The sequence below is a fragment of the Anticarsia gemmatalis genome, chromosome 21 (assembly GCF_050436995.1).
Source record: "Anticarsia gemmatalis isolate Benzon Research Colony breed Stoneville strain chromosome 21, ilAntGemm2 primary, whole genome shotgun sequence".
NCBI lineage: Eukaryota > Metazoa > Arthropoda > Insecta > Lepidoptera > Erebidae > Anticarsia > Anticarsia gemmatalis.
Genome location: NC_134765.1, coordinates 7,369,489 through 7,389,002, shown reverse-complemented (window position 1 = coordinate 7,389,002; position 19,514 = coordinate 7,369,489). Strand labels below are relative to the sequence as shown.

Sequence of the window (19,514 nt, the reverse complement as noted above, 5' to 3'; positions counted from 1 at the left end):
CACGTGTGATGGGTTCGAAACCCACCCGGGGAAAATCTTTGTGTGATGAGCACGAGTATTTGTTCTAAGCCTGGTTGTTAATATTCTTATATAAGTATGTATTTAGAAGTATGTAAGTATGTTTATCAGTTATTTGATTACTTACCATAGTACAAGCTCTGCTTAGTTTGGAATCGAATGACCGTGTGTGAGTTGTCCAGTGATATTTATGCATATGCAAAATGGTACAGATTTTTATTTGAGGACGATAGGGAAAAAAATGCAGCACTAAAAAATATTTCAAAATAATTTTATTTAAGTATCAAAAATAACAAAATCGGTTGGGATATATTATATAATTAATAATTGTAAGTATAAGTATAGTGTATATTTAACTATTGTATAGCAACATTGAATTAAAGTAGTCACTAGCCTTTGAAAATACAAACTTTAATACTATTTTGTCGTCCGCCACCATTAAATACGAAATATATTTTTATTATAGAAATATATTATTTATATAATATTTTGCATAATCCTGTAATCATTTAAAATCGCATTCAAAATTATTCCGGCCATATCTTTGCATTGCTATATAATGGTTTATTATTTTATTCCTGATGTCATTTGTCTTATAAATAAACGTCGTGGAAGCTCTGATACTCTGATTAGATATGCAAGGTTTAATCATTTTCAAACAATTTTGAAACTGTATACGAATAAAGGAAAGGAAGAGGGGAGGTCTTTGCCCAGCAGTGGGACACTCAAACAGGGTATGGAAAAAAATACGAGTAAAAAAGACAAAAAACTGTATAACTAATGGGATCTTATGTAAAGTTAATTAGTAAGTTGCAGGTATTTACAATCTGCCTGACGATAAATTATATCCAAATATGTAAGTATACAGCTGTTTAAATATAGGTAACAGATAATATAATACTCGTAATAAAAACTGTAGATAAATATAAAATGATATAATCATAGATAAAAAATACATTTATACATTTTGTACTAATATAATAAAACAATAATTTGTTCCCTGAAAAAATCACATTTAATTATTTCTAGCACCATTTTTTTGTACTGCAAATAGTATATCATAACATTAAATTTTAGGTACTATCGAGTAGCGAAAGTTTGACATATAAAACTCCTTAAAATGGTTCTTTTAGAATACACTAGGGGCGCTGTTTGGAATTTTCATACAAAAGTTCTTTATAGTTGTCGATAGTAGAAAATTGCTCTATATGGTATTAAACGCCTTCTGTCTGAGGCACTGGCGCAGGTTTCTTATGGAAGGTATTGTTCCATGAGTTCCTGAAGCTGGTCCTCACTCGACTGGCTCTGCGGTACGTCCATTCCCTATTCTTCTTCGGAATGAGGGCAGACGCCGCCATCAGAGGGATCATGCAGATGATGACGATTAACAGCCAGAACAAGATCTCGCCGTAAACTGAAATGAAATGAATGCACATGAATTTAACTCGGTATTTGTGATTTTAATTGTTATCAATATGTTACTAAGGAGCACACGTAGGATTAGCCTAACAGTTCATTTCCGTGCACATTCAGGGCAAGTCATTCTTGGGGATGCAGAATTGCGCACAACCAAAATCGTATATATCATGTGTCATGAGTGCGAGTATTTGTTCTGAGCCTGGTTGTTAATTAATCTACATAAGTATGTATTTAGAAGTATATAAGTATGTCTATCAGTTATGTGGATACCATAGTACAATCTCTGCTAAGTTTGGAATCAGAACACCGTGTGTGAGTTGTCCCGAAAATAATTATTAATTTATTAAAATTTACAACTCTACTCACTATTAGTTCTCATGGGCACAGTCAGAAGGTTATTAGTGGTGGTCTTGGAGATCTCTCCGTTCATGCCAGAGATCTGTACGGCGATGGTCCATGGGTGCAGGTCCAGGATGGTGGGGTCCCTGATGTACAGGACGCAGTGGCCCTTGTGCAGTGACGGTTCGAGCTCGTAGCCTGGTGGCAGGTTGTCGGATGTGAATCCTGGTAAACAGAAATAGACACTTTTTCAATATAAAGTACGTTTGTCTTTACATTAATCGTCGTGAAAAAAAATAAAGGAGATCTGTATAATGAGTAATAATGACAGTAATGAATAAACTTTATGAGGCACAATGCAGGCCATATTAAATATGATGCCTTCCGTTTATCTGACCCGAAATTAATAAAATAAGTTTTTGAATCACATATAAGTCAATTAATCAAAACATAACGAATGATTTTAAAACTCAAAAAGATTTTTTTATTTTCTTAGATAGTTATTAGAGTGAGTAAAGGGAGTAAACCTGCGTATTGTGCACCCACTTAGCCTCTGTAAACAAAGTCCTGCACAATTGGCTGGTTTCAATGAAACTGGCCGCCGCCCGTAGCCAAATTTGGCCAGGACGACATTATTAAACAGAACGCACCTTGTCCGTCGATTCTGACGAATCTGCAGTAGTCGATGGTGTCTGGTTCGTAGACCACTGCTTCAACGATCAGCATCGGGTGTGACCAATGCCAGTAATGGTGTACCAACATCCTTGCTATAATACAAAAAACATGAAAAAAATAATTCAAATTCATTGTTCATTTTAGTTATTTGTGAGACCGCACATAAGAAAAAGGTAATGTTTGACATTTATAAATAATAAAAATAAATTTAACCCATTACTGTCCCACTGCTGGGCAAGGGTCTCCTCCCGTAATGAGGGAGGGGTTAGGCCTTGAGTCCACCACGCTGGCCAAGTGCGGGTTGGGGACTTTGCATGCCCTCAATAAATGTATTGAACAAATTTTTAGGCATGCAAGGTTTCCTCACGATGTTTTCCTTCACCGTTGGAGCATGTGATAATTATTTCTAATACACACATAACTTCGAAAAGTCATTGGTGTGCTGCCTCGGGTTCGAACCTGCGACCACTTGAGTAGGAGGTGTCAACTTATACCACTCGGCTATCACTGCTCTCTCCGCGGCTATCTCCGCTCTTTGACATTTAGAATTTGAAAAAATAGTTCTCACTGAATACGCTTGGAGTGCTGATCAATTTTTCTAACAAGTTTTGTTCATTTACTTGTATAATCAAGGATATTTTCTACTCGAAGTATGAACGTATCAAGATTCAGAATTTCTTTTAAAACTTACATCGGACGTCCACATCGAAGTTGGCGCGTTGTTCATCAGTCTTGGTGTCAATGAACCCGGCGTGGCAGCTCCACAGTCCCGACTCGCTGGTTGACAGACTCCTAAACCTGATGCCGCAGTCACCAGCATCCAGACCTGCGCCCACGTACTCGAAGTCTTCAGACCTCATGCCTGGAAAGAAAAAAGGGATGATGGATTCAAATATTATTGAAAAAGGCCATATAATTATACATTGTACAGATCATATATTATTGCTGATGTTCTTTTAAAATAACAGTGTGCATGAGAACAGCATCCGACGGGCATGTAAATATAAAGAAATGAATTAATGTAGGTTATGCAAAATAAGTGATTATTGAATGAATTTTACATATAGCGTAGTAGTAGAACTAATCCAAACGGCAATTTATGTGACATTTAGTATAGAGATTTTTTTGGTCGTACTACGAGTAAAAGTTAAACTTTTTGGTTTATAGGTATATTTATTACTGCGTTGTCGCTGGTTCGTAATAAATGTTAGAATATGCTCGTACTTACTGGGGAATACGTTATAGACAGTTCCATTCCTGGCCCTGAAGTAGCAGTACCTCAGCTGGGTCGGTATAGAACAGCTCATGGTAACGGCCTCGTCTTCCTCGAATGAGAATACTCTTCGATCTGCCTCGAGCACTGGCTCTGAAATACATAAAAGAGTATGTCATTTGATTTTTTGTTATACTATCTGCCTGTACCGGATTCACCCGGATTTATTCTTACACCATGTTAAATCTACCAGGCATTATAATAATACTAAAACACAACACAATTTAAAATCACACAAAAAAGTGGTTCTGAAAAAAAATGTAAAAAAAAACTTGTGTCCTGACGAATATAGATTACTATGACGAGAGATGACGACACTTCCTATGCCAGTTGATAACTAACCTTAGCAACAGTCAAGAATCTATAGTAGGGTAGACTTAATTATCTTGAGATTAAACACTATATCGTTTTTGTTTTGTAGAAATAATCTTGGAAACCAAAGGTCAGTGAACTTTATAACTAAAACAAACATAGCAGACGTATAAGTCAACTCACCGGTGACAACAGAAGCGGCAACTTCAGGGTCCTGCATGAGATGAGGGCAGACGACGGTCAGGAAGCCGTAGTAAGTGCCGGTGGAGGTGCTCATGGCGCAGCGCCACATGCCCAGGTCCTGGACTGTGGGGTTGATGAGACGGAGGCTGCAGTCGTACGTCTCAGCTTCTGACTCGTAGCTGAAGAAGAACAGGGCAAGGATGAAAGTAATGATGACATCACGGTTAAGGTAAAGGTTACCAGGCATTTTTGTAATTCACATGATAATAGCGTTGCTGTTGTTACGGGAATACGAAGAATACGAAGACATAGAAAATATTATTGCAACATCTTACAGCTACGGATGAAATACAAGTAATATTCTCTGGTGGCACGAAGCAAGGGAATGATTAGCCTTGTTCATATTGATTTTTAACACTAGATTGTAACCTTTTGACAGAGAGGCTTGTTATAGCTTAGTCCAGATTGTTTGACGCTATTAAGAGTTTTGTTATTAAGAGTGGTCTATATTAGGAACAAACATAACTAATAGAATTACAACATTTGGAAGAAAATTAAACAAGACTCTCGGAATCTCTTTTAAATAGTTTCAAACCACTCACTTGACAACAGATCCATTGAACATATAGCCGTCTTGTCCAACTCCATGGGCTGCGACGAAGATGTTGCCCCTAGGGTCTCGGAACTTACACGCGTTCACCTCGTGGAAGTTGGGAACTGAGCAGGTCAGCATCACGGATGGGGCATTCCTTTCAACCGTTGTAGTTACTATCGGCTTTGCGTCTGGAAGTTAGCAAGAGAGATCTTTACTGAAAGAACGTAATAGGTACGTGATTTCGTGGTCGCTTAGTCGTGTGTTTGTCTTCCAGTAATATAAAACTGGCTGGTTTTCCTTCCCGGATTAATTCGAAAAATCGTAGCTACTATATACTACAGTATTAGCTAAGTTTGCATGAAATAGTTGAAATACCAAAATGATTTTGTGGTACAATCATGCGCTAAGGGTGTAATTATTAGAGAGGTATAAAATATTGATGATTTGATTTTATATTATTATCTAATGTTATGCTAAAAGCCCCTGGATTCAAAACTAGAGCCGTTAAACATAGTAATAAAGTAGTAGTAATAAAGGCATAGATAACCAAATATAGCTCATATTAGCACATGGCATTGTCGCTACGGTATCATAGATATATCAGAATAATAAGTTACTACGTTGATTTGAACAATTATCTGCGTATTGATCGAAAGTATTAATAAGACAAGGTACAAACACGTTGTATTCTTATCTCACTCGAAGTCAATATTGCTTAATGATAATCTTTATCTTTTTGATACAATATGTCCAAATTCTTGTGTAGGTTTAATATTTTTTTGTTTGAGTTAGAATAAAAATACATTAAAAGGGCTTCATAAATTTGCTAACGAATTTGATACCTATCTTGGAGACAATCTATAAAATGTGCATAAGCACTGATAAAAGCGCATAAAACCCGAACATCCGTTACAATTGAAGATTACGTCTCAATAGCGGCCCTAATCCGTGTTATCCGTTATCATCTAGATATTTTCATCTTATCATACAAAAGGTAGCTCTATCGATGGGTAAAATACTTGAATAAAATCATCTAAAATAATAAACACAGTAGTAGGTAAGTAATACTCAGCAGTAATACTGGGTAGTATCAATATTAAATTGACACCTCCCACGCGAGTGGTCGACGCCGACGGTTTAAACCCGAGGCAACACAACAATGACTTTTCGAAGTTATGTGTTGTTAGAAAAAATTATCACTTATTCCAACGGTGAAGGAAAACATCGCATGCCTGCCAACCCGTACTTGGCCAGCGTGGTGGAGTCAAGGCCTAACCCCTCCCTCATTACGGAAGGAGACCCTTGCCAGGTGGGATATTAGTAGGTTAAATTGATGTTATTATTTATAAAAGTAATAAACATGCAGAGTAGCATGAGTGTTCAACTCATATTTTATCAGTTTAGTCTCAATAGATTTGGTAACTATGTAGATCAAGGTATCCTTTGATAATACTCATTTTACTTCGTTCAATATGTTAACAAAAACACCTTATAATACAAATGTATGAATCATTATTTAACTGAAAACAAAACTAATCTAAAGTCTGTTACTTTTAATTAGTCTTCTCGTGTAAATAATGAATGAACAAAAATGTTTGTATTTTAAACACTTATCAAACTATAATACGATTTTTCACTGTTGGTATTTTCGTCTAAGCATCTGACTTTTAAAATCACCTGAAGGTAACCTTCCTTGCAAAATACGCTGAGTGACGTTGTTCAGTTTTTTATGCAAAATTAGTCGACAACTACTAGCGCTTGCAAATATTCTTAAATCATAATATAATAACTTGCAAATATAATTTAACGAGGTACTTAGCTATTAATTTACCGAGACCGTTAAGAATTCGCCCCTTTCTTAAATAAGTATAGCGTGATCGTGATTGGTTCCGCAGAAATAGCAGCAAACGTACTACAAGGATGTTCTTGACTGCACAAAGCACTAAAAATACCAAAGGTTACGTACCAATTTGTATAACATCCACACTAAAATCATGTTCCTGAAGACGCACGGCGCCAGGTACACCCACGAACATCTTCCACCGTCCGCTGTGATCCACAGTTACTAAGTCCAGAACAATCTTGCACTGACCAAAGTCATCAAACACTGTCTTCTTGTGAGGATCTTCGATCTTGCAGTACACTGCATTCTCCGGTCCCAAGGAAATGTCGATCGAATCACCGGCTCGCCAGTTTATGTTTTTGAGGGAGATAGTTATAGGATCTGTGTGTAAAATAAATGTTTTTATATTGAATAGATCAATACAAAAATAAGTAGAAATTTTATGAATCGAAGTTAAGTTGAAAGAGGTAAACAATAAAATTATATGTGAAGTTTTAGGTGTTAATTGACAACTCTTTTTCTATGATCATTATGTGACACAAAAAAGTGCCTAACAAATTGCAAATTTAGGGGATTTTAAGCTTTTTTAATTAAAAAGTTGTCTTCAAATATCTATTACGTATTTTAATATGCAATGACAAAAACATTGTGCAGCTCTATTTACCTAAGACATTGACGGTAACACTGCCTCGGTGTTTAATATGCTTTCCGTATTCAATAACCCAGCGCCCATTGTGACTGCTTTCAACAGATCTGATGATATAACCGCAGGACAATGACTGACGCGTGTCTACCTCAGCATTTACATACTCGTTACCATCAGGTCCATACAATATACAGGTCTCAGGGTCCTCAATACTGATACGTAAGTGTAGGTACAGATCAGACCCTTCGGCGATGTCAATATCATTTTGTAGAACAAAGTTGTCTGAAATAAAAGATTACAATACTTTATCGTACAATTGTAATGAATTAATCGTCTTATCTCTGGACGTGACCCGATACGCGTACGTTATTATAGATTTAAATCTTGTAATCGATTACCTTCCACGCGGATGGTGAAAGGCTGTCTTCTTTCCAAAGGCTCAGACAACCTGGTTCCTCGAGCTATGAGGGTCCAGTTGCCGATTGTTGAATAGTCGATCAATTGTACGGTAACTCCACAATCCGTATTTGAGCCCTTGATGATTGTCACGCCAGGAACGTCAAATCCATCGATAAAGGCGTATTGCAGACCATCTGGAGTGATGAGATGACAGCTGTCAGTCTCGGTGAAAACGTTACTGCTTATAGTGATGCTGTGTGTTGTTCCCATGGCAGTGTTTATCAGTCTCTCGGGGAATAGTTGGATGGCTCTTTCTACTTCATCATCGATAGGATTCGCGGGATCTGAAATACAAATGTATAAGTTATTTTACGAATTACTGCCTACGTGGCGCCGTGGTTTAAGTGCCCACGCCCCTACCAATGCGTCGGGAGGACGAAGGTTCGATTCCCACACAGAACAAATATTTTTGCGATCCACAAATAGTTGAATCGGGTCTAGAACAGTTGCACTTTGTGGCTGTTGTTTGTTTGTAAAAGTGTCCGCGACACAAGAACAATTCTTAGTGCGGGACTTGTCTTTCTAATAAATGAGAATAAACCTGTATAGCTCCCCAAAAAAATATTAATATTTACCTTCTTTGATAATAGTAAAGGTCTGATGTCTCTCATCGAACCGGACTCCATTTTGGAATTTAGCAATTATTTGCCATTTGCCGACAAAATCGTCGGTGATAGAAGTGAATGCTATTTGGCAAGCCACCTCAGAGGTCAAGCTTTTAACAGACACCCCTGCGGGAGTTTTACTAGGCGAGCTGTTTAATGAGAAAGTTTGTCCTGAAGGGCCTTCGTAGTCGCAGTCGACTACTGCACCAGAACTTTGACCCACTTTGACGGACAGTTCGGTGCCCAGACGAACCAAATGCTGTTGATTATCAAGTACCGTTACATTGTAAGCTTGGTTGTAAGGATTCTCCTTATCTGTAATGATAGATTCTTATCATTATAAATGCACTGTAAAAATAAATACTTTCTTGTTTCCTATAAATGTTAATGTAATAATATGTATAAGAGGTGTTTTGATAATTGTTATGAGCCTTGAATGGGCGTTTCATGAGGTAATTTTCAGCTACAGCTCTCAGTAAGGTTAGCAGCATGAAAAAAAGAGATAAGTATGGTTAACATCCATGTTTGACTGTGAAATGTAATATTGTCATTTATGTTGGCTAATCAATTTTCAGTCCGCAGTCCTTTCATGTAAAATACTGGTATTCAGCGAGACTGGAAGCCGACTCCAACATAGTTGGAAGAAAGGCTAAGCTGAATGTTGGCTAATATCTCACATTTTATTGAATGGATTTTACTACAGCTATGACTTGTTATTCAACACTTACCGAAAAGGAAGAACGTTAATGGTATACGGTTTTCACTATGCCCCATAAACGAGTGGTATTTGCCGTAGATGATCCAGTCACCGATCATATCTTCATTGTGAACGTTGAAGTAGATACTGCATAGAGCGGGGTTCGATGGAGTTGTGATATATTCGATGTGTGGGTACTTTGTGTCGGTTGTGATGACCAGGTCTTCGCCCGCAGGGGTGATCACATGGCAGGAGACGACGGTACCGCTCCCCTGGACGCCAGGGTTCACGAACCCGCCGTAGTGCACAGGGTAGTTAACTCTCAGGTTGGTCACAGAAGGCCACATTGACAAGCCAGTACCAGCATCTAGATAAAACATTGAGTTTTATAAGCATTTAAATACTAGTTAATATCAATACTAGTTACTACTTAGTTGATATAAGTTTTAGTAAGCAATCAGTATAATATTAATATCAGTAGTGGCAATCAGAAAGAGTTTCTGGGCGTTTCTTTTTACGAGCAACCAGCTTTGCCGAAATGGTTAAAAATTACATGACTATATCAAATAGTTAGCATGAAGTTTACGAAATAAAGGATATCTTGAATTTAAGTTATAAACTTACGCCACGCAATATCAACAGGTTGGCATCTAATTTCATCATTCGCTTCAGATTTGCCACACAGCCTCCATGATCCCAGCAAACTATCACTCATCGGTCCGATGGTAATTCTGCACGACACAAAGTTGCTTTTACTTCTGACTTCAACTCCTGCTATTTGTAATTCATCGGCAATAGTCATTCTTCCATTTGGAGGTCGAATATAACAATCTTCTTCAGAATCCTTTTTGGGTAAAGATATGTCTATTGTAACGTCCTGTCTGGTAAAATGTTGGATTGTGTTGAGCAGTATTATGTTGTCTTCGTCGTAATCTAGATCGTCACTTTCGGTTGTCGTTTCTTCAGTTGTCGTACCTTCGGTTGTCGTACCTTCGGTTGATGCATCGATTGTGGTTGCTTCTGAGGCTAGGAGAGTATCAAAGTTAGTTATGAGAGCAAACGAGAAAATTATTTAATTATAAATTATGAAAGTTATTTAGTTACTCAAGAAGACGTTGCTACTGTAACGAAGCCATACATTTTATATCAAAGATTATTATATCTAACAGATTTCTGTTAATTCCAATCTATTGTATTCAAATTGTGTTACAAGACAGTTCTTTAAACAGATGAATGTAAAACAAAGCTTACTTAATCCATTAACAGTAACAAGGAACGTCTCTTGACGGCTAGTTCCTTCTTGAGCAAAAGATGACAACGTCCAGGTTCCTTCATCATCCTTATCTACATTCTTCACGAGAACATCACATAGAGCGGAAGACGGTCCTTGCTGTATAACAAATTTGTCCGTAGAACTGGATTCGTCTCCCGGAGCAAATACCATTTCCCTTTCATTAGGGCCTTCTAGCACGCAGGAGATGACAGATGTTTGTCCTAGAGTCATAATAGACATGTGGAGGGATTCACCCTCGTTAACTGGGACATGTCTGTCTCCATACGCAGTGGCTGCAAATAAAACAGGTATATTAACTGGTGGTTCTTATTTTCTGTTTTTTTGGGTGAGCATGAGTTGTAATCGCATAGGCAAAGCTAGGGATGATTTTGATGAATCGAACAGAGTGAGTCTCTGCAAATGCTTGATGATATGTTACCATGTGTTTTTTGATAATAATTTGTTACGTTGAAGTGTATTCTATATCCTATAGTCATTACGCTAGCAGTTTTAATACCTCAAGCATTTATTTAGACAATAATTTATTTTACCATCCTGTTTGTTTAAAAGTAAAATGAAATTTCCTTTAGATTATAAGCTACATGTATGTGTACCAAATTTTATCTTAGAGTTGTTTTTGTATACAAGCGAAAGAAACATCCATACCTCTACAGAACCTACCATCTATTAGGTCTGTGTTTCTCAATGTTTACGGAAATAAGTTTGTACATCACAGTTTATTACTACAGAATACTTGTCCTATGTACCAATAGTATTTTGGTCTGACATTATCCTTCTTTATCACATCGATATCTCATGATTGATAACGTAGCTTGGAAAAATCTTATGTTTTTAAACAAATACGTATTGATGATTGACGTTATCTGTTTGTAAATGCGAAAAAATGTGAGGCTGTTCGTTTAAAACTCTTTGGGTAAACAGACAGTTTATGGAGTTTAAAACCTGAATTAAATCTAAGCCTCCTTTTACTGCTGGAAATCTTTAACGCACGCAATGGTAGGTTATTAGGTGACTGAAAACTGTTTTTGATGACTTTAGTTAAGTTGCACATCCTAGTTCTTACTAATATTATAAATGGGATTTGTATGGATGGATGTATGTTTGTTACTTTTCCTCGAAACAACTATTGTGTGGATTTGGATGAAACTTGGTACACAGGTAACTTATATCCTGGTTAAACACATAGGACATTTTATCACGGAAAATGTATTCACGTAGACCAAGTCGCATGCAAAAGCTGAGTTATTATAATCATGTATGATCGACGTGATTACTTATATTCAAAATGTTTATTTATAAAGCGCAGTATACCGTTTAATTGTAAAATGTAAACACATCATTAAATTTCCTTTGACTCACGATTTTCTCTTTATCTATTGGCAACAATATAACGGCTCTAACATAACATAGGTAGTCTAATAACGCTATTGTATATTCATTTTGAAGTCACGGACGAGTCTTATATTTTGCGATGTTTAGCAAGTCTGCGATACTCAACGATTTCAGTCCTTAAGCAACTATCGCCATACAAATCTATTGGAGTTACACATGAGTCGAGTCGCGTGCATTAGTTTTGCGACTGTCGCTTGAAGACTAAGGCTGGTTTTATAGCTACGCTATTAGACGCGTCGTTGAGCAGCGCGCAATTGAACACCGCGCGGTCCGCTGTAAAACGAGATTAGCACCGCGCGTTTCGGTGCACCGGCGAACAGCGCGCGTTTACCAGTGTTGGGCAAAATTTAGTTTGATTGATGATTGATGATTAAGATTAAATTATTTAGTCATGACTAATGAATAATGACTAAAAAAATTCAATCATGAGTCGTGATTGATGATTAATTAGTGTTAGTGTTAGTTATTCAATCATGACTAAAATTTTAATGACTAAAAATAATAGTTAAATAAAACTAAGCTTTTCAAGTCTACGTTCCATGACTGTTGATTTGTTAATCACAGGTTTTTAATTAAAGCTAGTTTTACAACAGAATCAGTTAATTTTTTTTTAATTTACACAGGTACACATTTGCAAAAATAAGTTCGGGCTAATTTAGTTTAAAATAATTTAAATTGCTTTTTAAAACTACGCGTTTTGAAAATCAAATTTTATAAATAATGGAATTATCTTCTTTCAGTCCACTTAATGTGGTGATGGTGATCAGTTATAGTTTTATAGATGTGTTCAATTAAACTAAAATTATGTCACCTGAATTATTTTTTTTAGTTTAATCATCATACAAAAATACAATAAATTAGTCATCAGTCATTTAATCATTAAATGATTGATGACTAATTTATTTAATCATGATTATGATTATTATTTTTACTCATGATTAATTCAATCATGACTAAATAATTCATGACTAAATTAGTCATGACTAATCAATTGATTGAAAAAATTAGTTGATTGACCCAACACTGGCGTTTACTCAACAGCGCTGCTCAAGCGCCTGGCTATAAAACGCAACTACTACCCCCATACAAATAGGCACGCGCGCGCTTCAGCCGCGCTGTCGAAACGCGTAGTTATAAAACCAGCCTTAATCAAATCGTTGGGTATCCAAGACTTGCATAGCCTTGTGTACGAAGGGCCTTAGAAATGTTATCATATTATACTAGTTACGAAAATAATACATAACTACAGTCACTCTATCGCTTATGACAATTCGTGTGCTAAAGAGCGTGCGAGCAAAGTTCACGCGTTCAGCGTTCATCGCTTTGATCAGACATCTACACAGTCCTGGTCAGTGCATTTAAGATTTTGCATAAGAAAACGCAATGTCGTCATTGTACATGACTGATTATTTGGTAATTAAGCTATTGTTTTGGTTTAGGTGAATTAGCTTATGTTTGGCCTGAACATAGAACATGGTCGCGGAGGTTTTTGACTATTTTAACGATAGTTTTAACACTTTGTTCTAAATCAGACGCCCAAAAACCTGAGTAGAGTTTGCTTTGCGGATTATTTTACGAGTTTCGTGTAAAATGACGAATCGTCATTGAATCAATGACTTGATTGTATGTATGCAGTTTTCTTTAGTTAAATAATGTCGATTCGTTCATGAACTTATGATTTCTCCTCCTTTTCTACGTGCGTCATCATGATGAACACTATTGACACTATATCATACTTTTTGCCTCGTGATTCATTAGAGGTTGATAAAAAAGTATTGAAGTATTTATAGATACTTTGCTACTGCCTGTCATTGACAATTCTATAGTAAACTAGCCTTCCGCCCACGGCTTTGCCCGCGTGGAATTTCATCCCTTTAGGGTGGGATTTCCAAAAGTCAACAGACATGACCAGCTTCTTGTGTTCAACAGTTTCAGCGGTAATTGTAAATCAGTCACTCAGTAACGGAAGAGTTTTTTAAACATAGATAAAAACGTGCCAATTTTTTATCAGTAAAATCTCATTAGTTGCGATTACAACATTGTGTATAACGATTTTAGATAACCACTAAACATGGTACCAAACTAAAAAGTTCAGGAATCAAACAGGTTTAAAGCCTTAGTACCCATCACTTCGAGTCAATGTCCTTCGCAAGGCCACTCATTGTTAACACATAGATCACTATGCACATAACCATCGTTAAATCACGTGGTCTTATCCGGATAGAAAATAAAACATCTTTTAAAAAGACCAAGAGTTTCCACGATTTTCAATCGCATTCAATACCCGTTACTTTATAATATTATGTGTATAAGTCGCGAGAGTTTAAAATCGTTAAAGTATAAGAAAACAACTGTCAAAATTCCACCTGTTAAGTTAACCGATACTTATCCCGAAGAGGTAAAACCGGGGCTTTTGTACTATATTGACACTATTTATTAAAACCTTTTATTTATTTTTTCACTCAAAATAAACACATGTATGTACCTGTGATTAGGATGGCAAGAGCCAATCCGAAACACGTCCTCATGTTATCGCGTGCAGTCACCGACTATACGTATCACTACACCAATACCTCAATACTAAATGTCGAAGTTGACGCTGTCGATATCGTAACGTAAACTACAGTAAAGCCTCATTCGCACGAAAGCTGAAAAAGCGCCAGCCGTTCAGTACTTTTAGGGAAAAAATAGAAGTATATGAAGTCACATTTACTATATTTTTACTGCTATTGCTTCAAGCAATACACAATGGTTGTAAAATTACTTAGAATTTTAATTGAATTTCACTATTTTCATTGATGAAAATGCTATTAAAAATGTGAGGCTTGCTAACGCATATTCGTATCGGCATTTTCGGTTCGGCAGTATTTATTGAACAACAAAACCGACTCGAAGCAATTAGGTACTGCACTTGTTCTTGTGCCGACCGGGAGCTCCTTCGGGTCCGATCGTCAAAATTCTGTTTAAACATTCAGGCGCCGGGATGTCGAGCGGTATTTTTTCCGAACGTTTGTCTACACAGATTTTACCGCCCGGCTAGGCCGATTAGAGCCAAACTGTAGTGCAATTCTCTACAGTCGGTGCTGTCGAGTAAAGAGAGTTTAACATATAAAAATTACTGCCAAATAATTACTATTAGGCGCTGTTAAAATTTTCGCGCAAAATTTCTCGATAGCTTGCTAGTTGTCGGTAGTCGATAGAGGTGGAACATCGGGCCACTGAATATGTGTAGCAAGCCTCACAGGGTAGGTATACATATTTCTGAGGCTGTCTGTTCTGAACCAGCGCTATCGCTAATTCGGCGCTTGTGCGAATGAGGCCTTACCCCAGTGTATCATCCTATTGGTAAATGTAACTTGTAATCTTATCTGCGCGATCCGTTTTTGGTGAATTATCTTCTGTTTGACTTGTGTTAATGCCTCATTGATTTTTAATTTATTAGATTTTAATGACGTAATAGTCTTTGAATGTAATCTTATCAATTAAATACTAAATGGGGACCACCCTGATCAACGCTATACGTTAAGTTACCCATGGTAATAAAATCAACTTTTTATATTAAAGTTGGTAACATCTGAAAAAATCATCCACTACAACTATTTTTTATGATGCCTCGTTCAATGCGAGTACCTAATGAGTTTTTTTTACCAATATTTATGTACCACTTCGGGCAAGGATCTCTTCCCGAACGAGGAAGGTGGTTAGACCTTGAGTCCACCACGCCAAGTGCTGGTTGGGGGAATCCTACATCTGGATTTTCCTTGACATCCAGTTAGCTCGCATTACCTAGATCTTTATTGCGGGATGGTTTTTCTGCTGGGTCTGTCTTAAAATGTTGTTCATTTGTTCTCGTTTTTACAAACCCATTTGAAAATATTCCAAATATAATGACATCGTCATGCCGTCTTTGCAACATATCAAATCATTTTTTGATGATCAGAATTTATACCTAATATGTAAATGATTGAAGAATTTCTTGCCGATTACATTGATATCACTATTATCAATACAAATACATCGATTAGTCCAATCAAAATTTAATCGATTGTTTAATTTGCTTAAAATGTAAACATATCTTGATCTGTTAATATTAATGATGACGCAGTGGCTAGAGTTGTCGCTATTGAAATTGCAAGGTATAAAAATATATTATTTGGATTTTAAGTCCGTTTATCCGTCTCCCAGTAGAAATGAGGTAGAGTCCTTAAGGCTTAGTCTATATTACCAATTTTAAAAATGAGACCAAACTCCATATTCTTCACTTACCTCACATAAAAAAGAAATGGATCGTTATCCATTATCCGTAATATCAAACGTTAACCGTTTTAATAACGTGCGAGAATATTCGACAGTTAGAATAACTATTGGTCAAACTTTATTTAAATACAGTCTCAAGATTCAATTCTTTGAAGTAGGTATCATAATACTGTTGCGACATACTAGATAAATACTTGAATATCACTTCAAATAACAATATATTATTTCAATTGAGGTTTTCAGCAAAATATGTTAACCTACCTATTCTACCTAAGTATTTTTTCTATTAATTATATTTTGAACAGGTATAGGATAATATTATATGAACATACAAAGCATCATCACATCGTGTCTACATAAATTTGCCTCAAAATCAAATAAATAGAAAAAAACTGTTCATCTAGCGCATGTAAATGCAACAAAATATGGCTAGCTAGGATTCTTCAAACCCTAATTACCATACCATTCAAAATGCTGAGACGCTTTTCAGCTTAGCAGCTTTTCAGTCGGTTCTGTCGAGTATCGAGAGTTTGACATTTAAAATGTATTGCCAGAATAGTTCCTTTGGAGCCCGCTAGAGGTGCTCCATCCATCAGTTTTTCGTCCAAATTTTTCGACAACTAGCCGGTTGTCGACAGTGGTAGAGAATCGAGCTACAGGTGTAAGTCGTTAGACTAACAACAATTCTAGCAGGTTTTTGACCCTTTACATGTCATTTTAATCTAAAATCTAGACTGAATTATCAGACAAAAGGTACAAAAGGTTGTCGTGTATGTCTGTTCAGTCACGTATTAGATAACGATAATGCAGGCATTAATTACTCGTTATAGATCGTTGTACCAGTCCTTTGTCAAGGGTAAACCTCTCTCTGACATGTGCACGATTATTATTGGTTGACGACCAAAAGGTCTACCAAAATATATGGTCCAACAACTTATAAGAGAGTCTAGAGAGGATTTATTATTACTTTTGAGTCTTGGTTGCCCTGATGTTTTTTTTCTGGCATTGGTTTAAAACACACTGCATAGTTTTCTGCAACAAAAAAAAACAAAGTAGGTTTCATGATATTTTAATATTTTGAATATCTAATTGCGAGTATGTAGACGATAGTAAATTAAATATATTAACTTCTCAAATACAGTCATCCCGATTAAGCAAAGCGTGATACATACTTATTTAGTTCTATATAGCTACATACTTAAGTATATAGATAATTTTACATCAATGTTCAGAAGGAGGAATAATTCTGACCCACCACACACATCACCACATACAGGTTTTACGGGAGCTGACCACGAAAGACATGTTCTTTTAGCGCCTACATAGATCAACACTGCAATGTACAAATCTGAGTTATTCAAACAATGCTACGAGAGTTGGTATAAGATCTAAAAAGCTGTATACGCTTAAATTTATTTCTATTAATATTTCTACTTGTATTTCGGCAAACTATTACCAGGTTTTATCATGTCTATCGTAATCTATCTGGTTAATACGTATTATCTGTAATGACAATATTGGATCTGCTATCATAGAGAAAATAATGTTAAATTTTATCTAATCAGATCTTTTTCGCCTAATGTGCAATATTGAATAACTGTTGTAGCCCTTCAAAATTCTGGATATCAAATAATTACTAACGATACGTAGAAAATATTGATTTCGTTTGAATACTTTATGAACCATTACTTAAATATGTATGTATTGATTTGATTTTTATATTTGTAGATAATTTATTTGTTGAATAATTTTCTGCTGCGTAGATTTGGAATTAAGTTACGTTAAAAATATCTATATGGATGTTCAATCTTCGGACCTAGACGGATGACCTTTAAAACATACAAAGGAGTCCAAAGAATCTAAAGAAATTAGAAAATGACACCTTTTTACCACCTGATTTGCCCCAAGAGATACAAAAGATTGAATACGTCTCACTTTATTGATCTCATAGCTTTGAACATCTGCCATCCAATCATCCTCTACACATTAAAATACAACTGTAGCAGCAAAATAATCTGGTTGAAATGAAAGTCGTATGACTTGTGGTGGTAAGACGGCTACTTTCGTACTTTGCCATAATTAACTCCTACGTGACATTACGCGTGCCTCCTCTACGTAATAATGCTTAGTCCTGCTTATGTAATTATAGAGTAAGAGATCAATGATACATAAATATACTAAGTTTACGGTGAATCTAACTGAAGTTAAGTATTGAAACAACTCTGTGGCTTTCAACGGCTATAATTAAATTAATTAAAGATTTTGTAACAATCTTGTGATATCAATTTCATACTTTATTAACTTTTTAGTATCCATTTACCATCGATGGTTTGTGCTATATATTTTGAAATAGCACCTGTTAAAGTGTTATGTATCACTAGAAGAAGACTAAGACTAAGGCCCATCTGATCTTTTGGTTTCAGCCTTGCTTGTTTCTATTTGCACTGTGTTAGCGTAATTTGACACACAATTAACAAATCTTTCCTCAACAATTCAATACCAATGTTTTAGAAATAGATAGATAAAGGGTGCACGCGAAGTTTGCTATTTAAGTAACGACTATAAGCTCTATAGAAAAGTACCATTGTTTCGCAATACGCAACGAAAGAAATCCGAAATTAATTATTGCAACAAGCTTGGTTCAGAGATCTTAATAGCGATTCTGCTTTGAAATTACATAATTTCAAGGCAGAATCGCTATGTAGAGTTATAGTCTGTTTTTAAAGAAGGTATATTTTCTCACCAATATTGTTTTTCATAACTTTTAAACAATTAACCTGTATCCTGGTAACCACAAGCCTTGAGGAACTAAATCTCCTCTAAAAGTGTGGACAAGATGCCTTGGGAAAGCATCATGCTTATTCTCCCAACCCTTTAAAAAAAAATGAAAATGTCAGATAATGAGAATGCGATGTCATGCGATCCGGCTAACCCCCTTACCGAAGACCGTACAGAGGTGGGCGACCAGGCCTCTGTGCTGGTGAATGCACCTGGCAGCAATAGTAGCAGCAGCAGCGGAAAAAAACTTGTCCAGCAAGCTTTCCATCCTAGCATGTTCACAAGAACTAGATCCTCTTCACTGGGGAGTATCCAACTAACACAAGCTTGTCCTGTCTCCGAAGATCATCTCTTGACTAACCAGACAGAAACAGAGACCAGACAGAATTGTCCCCCAACATGGCAGAGAGTTCCTCTGAGTAGAAACCCTAAAAGAAAAAAGATCTCAGACAGTCCTCCATCGGACACTATAAAAACTACTAATAGGTTTTCACAACTAACAGTAGATAATAATGAAACAGTACCACCACCCAAAGAAAAGCGAGTGTCCAAGCCCCCACCAATCGTCTTGTATGGTGTAGAAGATGTCAATAAGCTCACAGAATTACTGGAAACTGTTGCTAAAAGAGATCAGTTTACGCTTAAAATAGTCAGCAGAAGCCAGCTTAGAATAAGTAGTGCAGATATAGAAAACTATAAACAAATCATACAAGTGGTTAGGGAGCATGG

At 36.3% G+C, this 19,514-nt stretch overlaps 1 protein-coding gene across 2 annotated transcripts; it reads right to left on the bottom strand.

Annotated features, from left to right (window-relative positions):
• Positions 1 to 687: 687 nt before the first annotated feature.
• On the bottom strand, positions 688 to 14,416 carry LOC142982192 (uncharacterized). Of its 2 annotated transcripts, none has more exons than XM_076128587.1 (15): positions 14,236 to 14,416; positions 10,316 to 10,630; positions 9,689 to 10,084; positions 9,096 to 9,431; positions 8,338 to 8,682; positions 7,702 to 8,046; positions 7,322 to 7,585; positions 6,781 to 7,038; positions 4,822 to 5,002; positions 4,220 to 4,398; positions 3,680 to 3,817; positions 3,143 to 3,313; positions 2,427 to 2,543; positions 1,804 to 2,001; positions 688 to 1,432 (listed from the first exon to the last, which is right to left on the bottom strand). In XM_076128587.1, exons 1-15 carry the CDS (start codon positions 14,276 to 14,278, stop codon positions 1,233 to 1,235), a joined length of 3,486 nt encoding a protein of 1,161 aa, XP_075984702.1. In that variant the 5' UTR covers positions 14,279 to 14,416; the 3' UTR covers positions 688 to 1,232. The 2 variants fall into 2 exon arrangements, with proteins under 2 accessions (XP_075984702.1, XP_075984701.1); XM_076128586.1 differs by having other exon boundaries at positions 9,689 to 10,090; positions 14,236 to 14,415.
• Positions 14,417 to 19,514: the final 5,098 nt, after the last annotated feature.

Excerpts from the sequence above, each read along its gene's own strand:
- LOC142982192 (XM_076128586.1), bottom strand. The coding sequence starts at position 14,278 with ATGAGGACGTGTTTCGGATTGGCTCTTGCCATCCTAATCACAG. Across the intron at positions 8,047-8,337 it reads CTTTACTATTATCAAAGAAG|ATCCCGCGAATCCTATCGAT; the intron begins GTAAATATTAAT and ends TTTGTATTTCAG. Across the intron at positions 3,314-3,679 it reads TGTCTATAACGTATTCCCCA|GCATGAGGTCTGAAGACTTC; the intron begins GTAAGTACGAGC and ends TTTTCTTTCCAG.